Genomic DNA, 12,542 nt, shown 5'->3' on the forward strand with positions numbered 1-12,542 from the left:
TCTCTTGAGAAGCTGGAAAAAGTGGTAATATTCTAATGTACCACATCACACAAGTGCTGTTTGAAATAGAAATCAGGCCATGATCCCTCAATTGAGGATCGCAAGGATGGAACTTCCCATGCAATTACAAAAATACTGAAGTAGTACCTACTGGCTTCTTAGAGAAAACACACAGACCTGAGAGTCTAGTTCATTCTAGAATTAAAACTCATAAGCATAATTTAAGGGCCAGGATGTCAAGGAAAGAGTGCACATTAAGAATAGCTCATTAGTAGCTTCACTATCCATCCATTAACTTTTCTGACATGAAATATCCTTGAAATCAAACTAGAAAAGTAGCTTTGAAAGGACACAGTTAAAACTGTCTCTTTTATGGAACTAAAACAGGATCCTCGTGCTGAGGATATCCTATGCCACAGAAGCACCAAACATCTCACTGAATTATCAAAAATACTGAATAGAAAGATATTTGTGTAAATCAAATCTTACTTTTTGCTCGTATCCTTTACCACTGATACAAAAACTACACTGGACAATATTCCAGTGATACCCTTTGCACTACTGAGTATGAAATGCCCTGCTGTAGGGACATAGAAGTTGTTTTTGACAATATGACAAAAACTTCAATGCCCCAGACTGGATAAGATTTGTTTCCTGAACACAAAAAGCAAATTATTATAATAATAACAACAGCTAAAAACAGCTCATTAAAAATTTCCAGATGCATGACTAAAATAAACACTTCTTTTGAAGGCAACCCAGCAAAATTATTTTTGTGAATATATGAGAACACTTTAAGTTTACCTGTACAATTTTCATCATGCCTGTAACAATGAATATCTTTCTCCTCCTTATTCTGCTCTTCTTCCTCCTGTTTCTGCTGCCCAGGTTGATAGTCAAAAGCTTTTCTAATCACAGGCTTCGAGTCATCATCTTCTCCATCCATCTCACAGGTGGGTTCCAGCTGTGGCATGGGACGCTCTTCATCTGAGTTATCAAATGGCTCATTCAACACCTCGGTTGTTTCAGAAATTGTCTCTGTTGTAACACTGCTATTTATCCTTCTGCGTTTACGGCCCCTTTTCTTTTTCAGTATGAAAGGTCTCTGAAAAACAATTCCACAAATCAAACTCTTCCTACATTCCCATTCATTAACTGATTTTGGACATAAATTTTAATAGAGTGAGTTTACAACAATTTACCCATTCAAAAAAACACCTTACATAGCATCAAATTCAAATGTAGACAGAATCTAAAAGTAAAATGTCTAAACAGTTAACATAGGTATGTATACATGTATACAAACCTTACTGTAAGTGAAAATCAAGACTAGAATTTTCTTTATATTGTAATGTCTTTTACCTTCTTCTGTCAAATAATATTCACAGCGCTGTTACATAAATTGTACTCACACATTTTTCCTCTGTAGATTTATAATTCCACAACAACCTTCACAAGTACCAAAGCTTATATTCCACATTTTGCCTTTCTGCTATTTTTAGAAATAAGTATGTACACAGAAAAATAGATAACATCGAAAAAGTGCACCTCAAGCATCTACAGTTGGCTGCTATAAAAAAACTGTTCAAGATTTTGTTTTTCTATTATTATACATTCTCAGAGATTTATGGTTCCTTTAAAGTAAGCTCACCTAAAGTATAACCAAAGGGACAGTACAATTTCCCAATTCTCAGCTGAGACACCTAAATACAAAGGCTAAGGTGAGTGCTTTAAAATTTTGGGTTTCTTAAGTTTACTAATTTAAGCAACTCAAAGAATTGATTTTTAGGGAAATTAAGAAATTAGCGCAAACATGGCAGTAACCAGAATTTAACATTTAAATTAGAAGAATACGGGTTAAAAAAACCACCCTTTTGTTTTAACAACATTTATTTTAAAAAACAGTATTCCCCTTTTAGGAGTTTCTATATTAAAAAAAACAAAACATAAACCCCACAAGCTGGACTCCATCTTAACACAAAAAAAGAAAAGAAAGAACCATTAAGATATTGAACCAATACCAATGCCAAACACCAGAGGGCAATCTCTAGTTTTAAAATTAACAGAAAATTCAGATTTCTTTAATGCCACTAGAATTTTATAGTTCTGTGAAAAATCCAAAAGACAAAAATTGGATGGAGTGCAGAGAAGAGAAGAGAGGAGTAGTTAAGTGTCCAAATAACACATAAAGGATTAAAACAGTCTAATAAATGCTTGCAAAAAAACAGGTTGTTATTTTGATGGTAATGATTTGATTGAAACGAGAGACAAATGACTTTGAACTAAAGCACTGAAGTGACCCACCTTTCTCTTCATGGCCAGGGACTGAGGCTTTGTCAGCCGGGGAGGCGAACTCTGCTGATTCTCATCCCCGCCATCCTCCTCACTGCTTTCTTTAGATTGTTCTGTGGCTTGCCCTCGCTCCCCCACCACGGCCACACTTTCTGGAGATCGTAAATATTTATTTTTAGATTGTACTTTTGCAGGTGATTGCCTACTATTAGTTCTTGTGGAGAATATTTCTTGCTCTTCCTTTTCCCAGCAGCTAGCTTGTTCCATAAGACGCTCAGCCTGAAGGGTTGAGGTTAAAATAACAGGTCACTGAAACAGCATTTACTTATCCATATCCTTTACATTCAGCTAAATAGTTAAAATAATTCAACCCTGATTAGCACTGCTGGCTAACCTAGCAACAACATTTCAGCTGAATCATCTAGTTGCTCCTTTACAACAGTTAACAGATAACAAACCAAAGAAGATTGCATTTCATGGGATATTTAGCACTATTAATGATGCAGCGAATTGATTTAAGTCCTTTAGCAGTACATTACATGCCCACTGACTGGATCACTTTGAGCAAGTTGAGAACACAAAGAATCGATTGAAAGTGCAGCCCCTGAGCTCTGCACCAAATTTGATCTGATTACATGCTCTTTGACTACCTCAAGAGTGATAAATACAGCTCCATGACAAGCGATTCACATTTTAAGTTTTCATATGCATCCCCTCAAAGTTACCATGTGTTGCTGCACAGCTTCCAAAAATTCTGCATTACAATAGCAATATGTAGTGGTCAAAGCTAAATCTGCTTTATTTAAGACAGTCTAATGTTGAATATTCAGAGTTATGAAAGCCAAAGGAAGAGAAATTCAGAAGATATCTCTGATATTACCTCCTTTTCTGCTTCCCTCTCTTCTTCAGAAACTGCAGCATTAGAAACTAACAAAGGAGTCCATCTCAAGCTTTCGGGATCTACTTCATTGATACGTGGATTTGCTTTCAGTTTCTCCATATGACTTGAAATCAGCTTTTCCCTTCTAATAATTACAAATCTACAATCAAATAAACAGCAATTTAATTTAGAAAGTGATTACCTGGAACAGCCTTTCTATAGTTGACATCCTTTTGCAAAACCACATGTGAAAAAAGATGGGTAAATGAAAGGATCCATCAAACTAAAAATACCAGCTTACATGTAGTGATAACATCCTTACACTACTGACTGTTTACTGAAAGGAAGTGAAAGAACAATAGTTTATGAAGTGAAAGCTCAATATTAACCATCACTAGGGCAACAGAGAGCAAAGTGAAGGTTTTATAGTTGACTACCCTAAAACTAATTCAAGAAGTTTACTGTTGGCACTTGAATCACTGCCAGAAGAATTTCTAATTTTAATATTACATACCAACATAGATAGAAAACACTGTGGATCATCAAGTCAAGAGTGAGAAAGTCCTAATGTTACAGCTGAAGATGTAAGTTAATGGGACAAGAAAGCAAGTCAGAAGTACAGGTTTTCTAATGACGCACACAAATACACTTTAGTCTTGTGCTAATGAAGTACAAAACAACTTTCCAATTACTATGAAGTGGCATATCAAATGTAGGTAAAGACTAATAAAACAGCACAGTATGCCAATATATTAGCACATGTCCCATCAAACTCCCCTGTTACAAAGAACTATACAATTATAAACAAGGATTAACAAGCATTTCAAATGCTTTAAAAATCAGGTTGGTGAAGTAGCAACATTCACTCAGTGAAAAACAAAGTTTTAAAAAAGAAATCAGATCCAGAACCTTTTTCCCAGAATTGTGACAAACTTTTACTTCACTACATGTATGAAAAATTTCCCTTAAAATACATTTGTCTCAGGTTGTCCATAACTAAGTACTCCAGAAGAGGTTTAAGGCAATGCCAGTACTCTTCTTACTACTCTCATACACTATCTTGTAAACCAATCTCCTTTTGGAAGACTTGCATTCTTACTGATTCAAAAATTAATAGTTTTGAATGCTAGTGATGGGACACAAAAATTACTGAGGCTGAACTTGTTCTGATTTTAATTTCATTTTTTTTTTGGCAAGCCAGTGTTTGTAAGGCAGCTTTGCTTAATTACAAAGTTTCTATGACTGGAATATCCAGAAAACTTAAGATCATCTTCAGAAACACAAATACGATTGAAAGCCATTTAAGGGATTTTATGGAAAGAAACAGACCAAACAACAACCCAGAAAAGTTCTAAAATACCCATCAAGAGCATGAAGAAGGAAGATATTCACAAAACAGGAATTCACCTTCTCAGTGCACTGACTTTCAACATTGATCATAACATTAAACAGAAACTTATATTACCAGTACCTTGAGCAGGAGCACTTCATATAGATCTGATCTGATCCCCTGGTTTACATGAATTCAGCAATGATGGAAAGAGGAGATGTGGAAAGAGACTGCCACCCACAAACACCATTTTTTCTCTTACTGGTATTCAAAGCAAAATATTTGCACAGCAAGAGCTGGGAATACTTAGGGAAGATTATACTGAATGAAACAAAACACTTAACTGAAAATGTTTTGAGCTGGCCACATAATTCTAATAACCATTAACATGAAAGAGCATCCAAAAAATCCCCAGGAAGAAAAGCTCTGTATGTAAAACCCACCTGTACTGACTTCTACGGTGAGATAGTTATCACTCATTTTCAAGTCAAACTTTCACACAGACATTTTTCACATCAACTGTTTTGTAAGTAGAGAATGTGTCATCTCGGTATTTAAAAAAATTTTTACAAGATTCACTGACCTATCTTCTCTTTTATCTATCATGCTATGTTGCTGCAGGGTTGTGGCAATATCATGTGGACACATTCCAGTAGCTCGGCTCATTCCTTTGATGCTGATTTGCTTTTCATGGTGGCAGTTCAGGTATTCCAATATGACACTTTTCCAATAAGCCAGGTAGGAGAGACGACCCAGATCAGACAATGGCTTTTCAGGGGATCCTGCTTGACCCTCTCTTCTAGAAAGTAAATAACCTAGAATAAAAACAAACAGGATATGTTATGTAGATAACAAAAGCAAGGAATTCTAACTAGCCCATAACAAAGTTGAAATTAATACAGAAGATCATCAGCATGACTGACTGAACTACTGCAATGTCTTGCAATTAAATAAATCCTCTCTATAAAAGAGAGGAGTTTTCATCATTACAGTGACATAGGAAAGATCAAATTCTTGTGAGTGACTCAGATCTTACGTTATGAGAATCAAGCATTAACCCAAAACCCTTTTCTAATTGTAAGGCAAGGATGAGAAGAAAAAGCCAGTATGTTTTGGAACAGTTCCCATCATACATCTTCTCCTTCAGAACTACAACTCTCTGGTCTTTTGGGAAACATTACATCACTGCTACAGCAGCAGTGTTACTGTTAAACCACTTACATCACTGAAGCCAAGAACCTGCAGAAGAATTTGAAGAGGAAGTATCATAGGTAATATCAGTTAAGTCATTTTTCTTCAAGAAGCCCCAAGTGACATAAGTTTTTGATTAAACAGCTAGAAGTTGTATTTTGGAGGTAACATAATTCACAAGATTAATTACTTGGATAATTAGTTAAGAAAAATAATTAAAAAATAATCTCCCTTAATTAACGTTTAAGAACATTCACATAGTTCCTGCTTGCGGTCTTCAAGACAGTAGTTGATTCATTATTACACAATGTATCACCTTCATTTTATATTCTATGCATGTTCTAGTCCCTTTTAACTCTTCAGCTTTAGGAGCATTTTACAGTTTAGAGTAGAACACACCTGCTTGGAGATACCAGAAGATACCACCTGTAAAACTAATTCAGTATAGAGAAAAAAAATAACACAATTAATAACAGGTATACTTCCATAGTAATTCATCCCTCCATGATACATATTCTGCATTGTGCCTTTGCAAAAACTGCCAGCACACAGGCCTTAACAACCGGGTTCACAAAACGCTTCCTCTGCCACAGGCACACACACTATGTTTATGGAATTACGTTACTCAACGTCATTTGGAATCCACCCAAATATACAGCTCTTGTGCCTTCCAATACTCTTAAAATACTTATTTTCCCCTCAAATTTTTCACTTTTATTTTTCAAAGACTGATATAAAGCATATCTAGTCCAATCATGTCATATTTGTTAAACAAATCCTACTAATATCTTCACAAAATTTCTTCTAAGCAAATCAGCTATACATTAAAAGCATATGATTAACATCCAGGTTGAAGCGAAGCAATGGCCGTGTCCTTATTTTGCTGTAGGGTCTACTATACACAAACCACACACAGAGGTATTTTTCTTAGTTTAAACCATGAAATACATATACAAATATATGTCTCTTTATTCTGCCTGAAACATTGGTCTTCCCTTTCTTGGACACAATACCAAAGGCCCACAACAGAATTTAGAAAAAACATAGACAGATATGCATCATAGTCTAATGTCCAGATTGCCCAAAGAAACATACATAGAAAAGCAGACGTACTACTACATCTCAAGTTATCACAACATAGATACTGAAATAAGTAGTGTGCCTTTCATATCTATCAGCATGATTTGTGATAAAATGCCAGACCTTCAGGAATACCATCCCACATCTGCCTACTCCTACAGAGCTACATGCAGCCTGCCTACATTTGCATAGTACCACTGGAAACTCAGCAAGTGAATTTATTTTGTTTTACAGAAGAAACACTACCATAAAAAATAAGGAAAATAAGGTATTTTAGCATTTTAAATTGCAGCATATTAAACTTTTTTATAACTAGAGGATACATTTTAGTACATCTTGGCACTACATGCAACAATGGTTGACAGGAGACATAAATTCCACATTCAGCATCCTGAATAGTTTAAAGGTAAAGAATTGTTGCTTTAATGCCAACTGCACAAAAGCAGACATACAGTGTATAGCCTATTCTGCCTAATTTTAAATCAAGCTTCACATGTATCAAGAAAGAATTCTGGATCACCTTGTGTACAACATACAAACCCAAGTTTTATGCTAAGATGTCCATAAAAAACCATGCAAATCTGAGGTAGGTAGCAAAAGTAGTGATAGAAGCCTCAATATAGGAAAAGAGAGAAAGAATAACCTAGATTTTAATAATAAATCCATGAGGAGAACTTAGAGTTGCTTCAAGAACATTTACAGTTTACCCTACCAACTTCACATTCAAGAAGTCTCAGGCACTAATAGAAAGTGTCTGTAGGGTATTTGTAAGACCTAGGTTTCATTCTTGCATTTCACTAGACTTTGAAGTTACTTGGACTCTACTTCCATTTTCCTCATAGATAAGGGGGCTACACCGATAATTTCTTGGTAAGCATATTATGAAGCTGAATAAAAAACCACTAATCAAACAGGAGTTTGGAATCTTTACTTAGGCAGCCACAAGCATCTTTAGAGTTTTACTAAACTGGCTCACTGTATCTTTCCTGTGTCTGGGGATTTAGAGACTAGTTCTTAGTGGTCATTTTCACTCTACATTAAAGCAGTGAACTCTTACTTTCATGGCAGTAACATCTGTCAGTATTCTTCCTCTACCTTTCTAAAATAGAACCTATGCTTTTCCAAAATAGTCACATTCTAGAGGATTAAAAATACAAATCAGAGATAATCTTGGTTGCATGTAGCAAGAACTGAATGGAATGTCTCTCTTAACAGATTCTGTGATTTGAATAATACCTATTAAATTAAACTTACCAAAGAGATGTCAAGTAATTGATCTAAGTTGCAGGTAAATAAAAACACTGATCTTGGTAGCTCATGTATCTATCCTGAAGCATCTGAAATGAGCACAATATGCCCCTGTTAAACAGACACCCGCAGCCTCACTGTGCTTACCTAACCTTAATAATGGATAGCCTCCAAGTGGCAACCTGAAAGAACCTTCTTAAGGTATAATCCTTGATATCAGATTATGAACAGTAGCAACACCCACAGGACAAAACAGAGCTCTTCACCACCCATCCCCAGGAGTAAACAAGCCAGGCTGTATACTACACAAAAAAACTAAAACCTCAACAAAATAGAAGATGTAATCAAGAACAAAGAGTTGTCTATCTTATTTTCTGGGCATATGAGTGATAGTATCACAAAATTCAACAGCCAAAATATCAATAATGATTTTTATTTCTTGCCTTATCTCTATCCTCCACAGCAAAGCAATGCACCAAATGTGATTTACAGCCTTTGATTTCTGTCACACAAACCTCCCCAGGATCACTGAGGTTTCATCTTACCCAAGATTTGAAACAATTAGAAGAAATGAAATCTGAGGAAGGGAAAGTTTGTATACATACATAAATTTTATGCCTTCAACACAAATTAAGGAGATAATTAGGCATTACAACATACATTTAAACAAACTGACTTGTAATTATCCAGAAATTTCAATCAACAGGAATCCTAGTAACGCCCTGAAATAGCTACAGATCCACAACACACTTATATTATCTTACATAACTTTAATATATTTGTGCCAGTCTCCAGAAACTTTCAGCTACTTAACTACTAATTTTTTTGACACTTGGGTCTGTATCTTCATACAAGTTAAACAGCATGAGAACAGAAGCCCAGGCTTGATAGCAGGACAGTGGCCAACAGAGAAAACCAAGGGACAATTTGAAACTGGCAACCACCACCTGAAACACAGGCAAACAATTAGTCTGGCTTCATCCAAACAATTGAAACCAACCAGATGAGTTTAATATCCACACTTTTTGACATTTTTAAGAGCTTGGTAAGATTTGTTAAGTATCACTCCCATTTGCAAGCAGTGCAGAGTCCATCTTCCTCCTCCATTCACAACATTTACATGTGTGTTCACTAGGAGAAATTTATTGTCATGTCTGCTGTGAGGTGAACAGACTTACTCCTCACCAGCTCTCTCCTGAAAATCATTTAAAAATCAGGATTAGATCAGCCCCCTTTCGCTCCTATGGCATGAAAGCAGTTTTATTATGCATATTTCAACTTACAAACTGCCAAACTGCTATTTCATTAAGCCCCATATCTCCAAATACCCATGACACATCCTTCTTTCCCTACCACACACACTTCTAAACATCACTGCCACAGCTTCACAATATTAAGCTAAAATCAAAACAGAGTTTTAAATTTAGCTTGAGACAGCTGAATTGAATTTTTTTATCTGTTGAAGGAACACACTTGTTCTTCTGCTTTTAACATGGTAGCAAATGCAGGTTAGCCTTCAAAGGTGTAAGACAATAGAGATGCAGACTGCACAGAGGTCAGTGAAATACAAAGCAGCAGCAAACAAAGACATTAAACAACTGGTATACTGGGGAAGACCAAATGAAAAACTAAAGCTGACAGAAGAAAGTCAAATAAAGTTTGAAGATTTTTTTATAAGACACTCCTGCAATCTGAGTGCTCTCAATATAAGCTTTATGTTCTATAGCAACGAACAAATCAATTTATAATTTCATTTCACAGAATAGTTAAGGTTGGAAAGGACCACTGGTCTTGGCCAACCTCCCTGCTCAAGCAGGGTCCTCCTCAAGCACATTGCTCAGCATTGTGTCCTGACAGCTTCTGAACATCTCCAGGACTGCAGACTCCACAACCTCTCCAGGCAACCTGCTCTAGTGCTCAGCTCCCCTCATATCCATAATCTCTGATGAATAGTCAAAGAACAGACATCTAGACTGAGATGTTCGGTTTCCTTGAGTGCAATTAACACTCACCATAATAATTATAAAGCCATTAGGCTTTCAGTAAGCTAAGGAGTTAATCGTGATGCAAGCAAACCAAAAAAAACTCAACTTATGAACTGGATGTAGGTGTTTGAATTACACTTGTTCGTGTTCACACAAGACTGCATGGTCACAGTGTTGGTCAGTTACACAGCAACAGCCAAACCATGGTATGCATATTGCACAGGATTGAATGAAAACTTTGTGGTTTCCTGTTCACCTGAGAAGCTAGGGAACTCAGCTAATATGAAAGTTTGAACAAGCATTTTTAATGTAATTTATTTACTATTTATACTTCAAAACCATCTATAACAGTCCTAGAAATGCTGTGTTTTATTATTATATACAAATATTACTTTGTTTAGCTTAAGAGCAAACAACAGTCAGTTAGCATCCACACTGAAAAATAAATAATTGTAGCCAAGTAACTTCTAAGAAAGTGAAATTGAGGATTATAGTTGGCTTGTAAGTGTATCACTCATCATTTTATGAAAGCAGCACAAAATTTCTTGCCTTCTCCAATGGGCAATACAGTTGTACATTTTACTGAAATTCCACATAGCCAGAATATAATCCATCCAGAGCATCCTGAGGCAGCTTCAACCCAATATTCTCCAGAAGATGCCACTAGCTGAAACTTCAGTACAATTTCCTGTGTTCTATAAACCATGTGCTCCCTTAAGTGAGTATCTGACACAGCAACCTCTCCACAAGTAACAGTGACATATGCCATGGACATTTGCTGATCTAACACAATTCCTCCATTCCTTGAACTTCACTGCTTACAAACAGGCAGGCTCTTTGAGAACAGTGCCACAGAGGCACTTTGCTCTTGAGGGCATCACATATGATGTTCAACTATTATTCTGAAACATTAGTGCACTGCATTGTCTTCAGCAGAAACAGAATGAGCAAAAATGCACCGGAATGGAAAACAGAGCACTGGATCTCATTCTGTGCCTGGACAAGCACTTAGGAATTACAGTTCCTGTCTCCTATGCTACCAGCAACAAATCCACGTATTTGCTTTTCACTTAGGGAGGCTAAAAACCAAAACTAACCATCTCCAAAGTGTTACCCTTCCCCAAGGGTTAGGATTAATGACTCCTACTTTTTAGCTTAAACAGATTTTTTTTTTTTTTTTAATCTGCTACCAAAACTCTGGAAATCCCAGTTTACACGAAAAATTTGAAAAGTATTTTTTCTGAGAGCCTATGATCAAACTAACAGTTTTATGTGTCTTGTGTATCAATCACATCACGCACTGGAGACAAACACAGTTCTGATCTTATGTAAAAAGTCACGTTCAATATCACTTTCTAGGAAATCAATCACATCAATCTCTATGAACAAGAAAGTTACAAATACTAGTAAAAGAGTCTGTTTCATTCTTGTAATTGAGACAGAGCTCACCTTACAAAAGAAACAGCAAAAAGCCAGATATCTTTAAACTCTAAAGTGTCCTACTAGAGTATTCCAGCCCTTATCTCAGATTAGCCTAGTTGTTCTAAAGAACAGAATTTTCTATTCAAATTTTGTAATTCAGACTTGTATCTTCACTTTTCTCAAAATATCTGCACAGTACATAGGCTTTTACCTTAAAGAAAAGCTGCAACCAAATAATGGTTCTGTTTTCTTCCAAAAACAGAACTACACCAATGGTAGTTTAATGCAGGAAAAGGAGAGCTTTGCTTCACTGCAAAAATCTCATTACAGAGAAATGTTTACATCTTGTTTCATAACTCCACATTCACAGAATTATCAATAAACTTTACACGTGTAGCTCTTCAACAGGAGCAACTTCTGTATGGAGAAGGACCATACAGAAAATGCAATATAGCAAAGGTCCCTGGATGAGAATAACTCTTGCATCTTACAGGAGTAACCCTGCCAGTGGTTATTAACCTACTACTAGCCTTTGAACAAGAGAGGACTCTGTCTTAAAAGCACAAGAAGCTGTCTTGATGAAACCCTGCTGAACATAATATGCTAACATCTTCCATGAGTCCTAGTAAAACTACATGAGCATCATCATGGCACCTTCAAAGAGAAAAATTTCAATTTTTCTGTATTGGGAATCTTTACTTCGTTTATATGAAAGGAATTGAGTCTCCACCTCTTAAAGTACAAAGGATCAAAAACTAAGAGAAGTATAATAGCAAAACCCTTAATTTATTGCTTATCTATTAAAATACCCACAAAACAAAGACTGTATTATCATCTCTGAATAATCTTCCAATAATTCTTTATGTATGCTTGCAATACATAATGACAGAATCAGAGTGAGAAATAGACCATATGAAGAAGCAAATTCAAATCTGTTAATCTGGCTTCCAACATGAAGTCTCTTTTGCCACTGTAATTTGCCTCACAGCAAAACAGAAAAAAGCAAACTTAAATGATTCTAAACTTGCTTAAGCCTAGTCTGCATAGAAAGGCCATTTAAAAATCAGGTGTCAGCTCACAAGCAGCAGTAACACATCTTAGAACAAGTGTCAGG

General features: G+C 36.0%; 1 protein-coding gene across 11 annotated transcripts in view; it reads right to left on the reverse strand.

The window, feature by feature from the left end:
* KAT6B (lysine acetyltransferase 6B) overlaps window positions 1-12,542 on the reverse strand; it is a 107,786-nt gene that overhangs the window by 4,734 nt on the left and 90,510 nt on the right. For all 11 annotated transcript variants that reach the window (XM_032749113.3, XM_032749115.3, XM_072931016.1 and 8 more), the window contains 4 exons: window positions 5,086-5,317; window positions 3,173-3,332; window positions 2,305-2,571; window positions 805-1,105 (listed from right to left, as the gene is read on the reverse strand). In XM_032749113.3, coding sequence (XP_032605004.3) covers window positions 805-1,105; window positions 2,305-2,571; window positions 3,173-3,332; window positions 5,086-5,317 — 960 coding nt within the window. The remainder of the gene's footprint in view (window positions 1-804; window positions 1,106-2,304; window positions 2,572-3,172; window positions 3,333-5,085; window positions 5,318-12,542) is intronic.

The sequence above is a fragment of the Taeniopygia guttata genome, chromosome 6, assembly GCF_048771995.1.
Source record: "Taeniopygia guttata chromosome 6, bTaeGut7.mat, whole genome shotgun sequence".
In the NCBI taxonomy this organism is placed as follows: Eukaryota; Metazoa; Chordata; class Aves; order Passeriformes; family Estrildidae; genus Taeniopygia; species Taeniopygia guttata.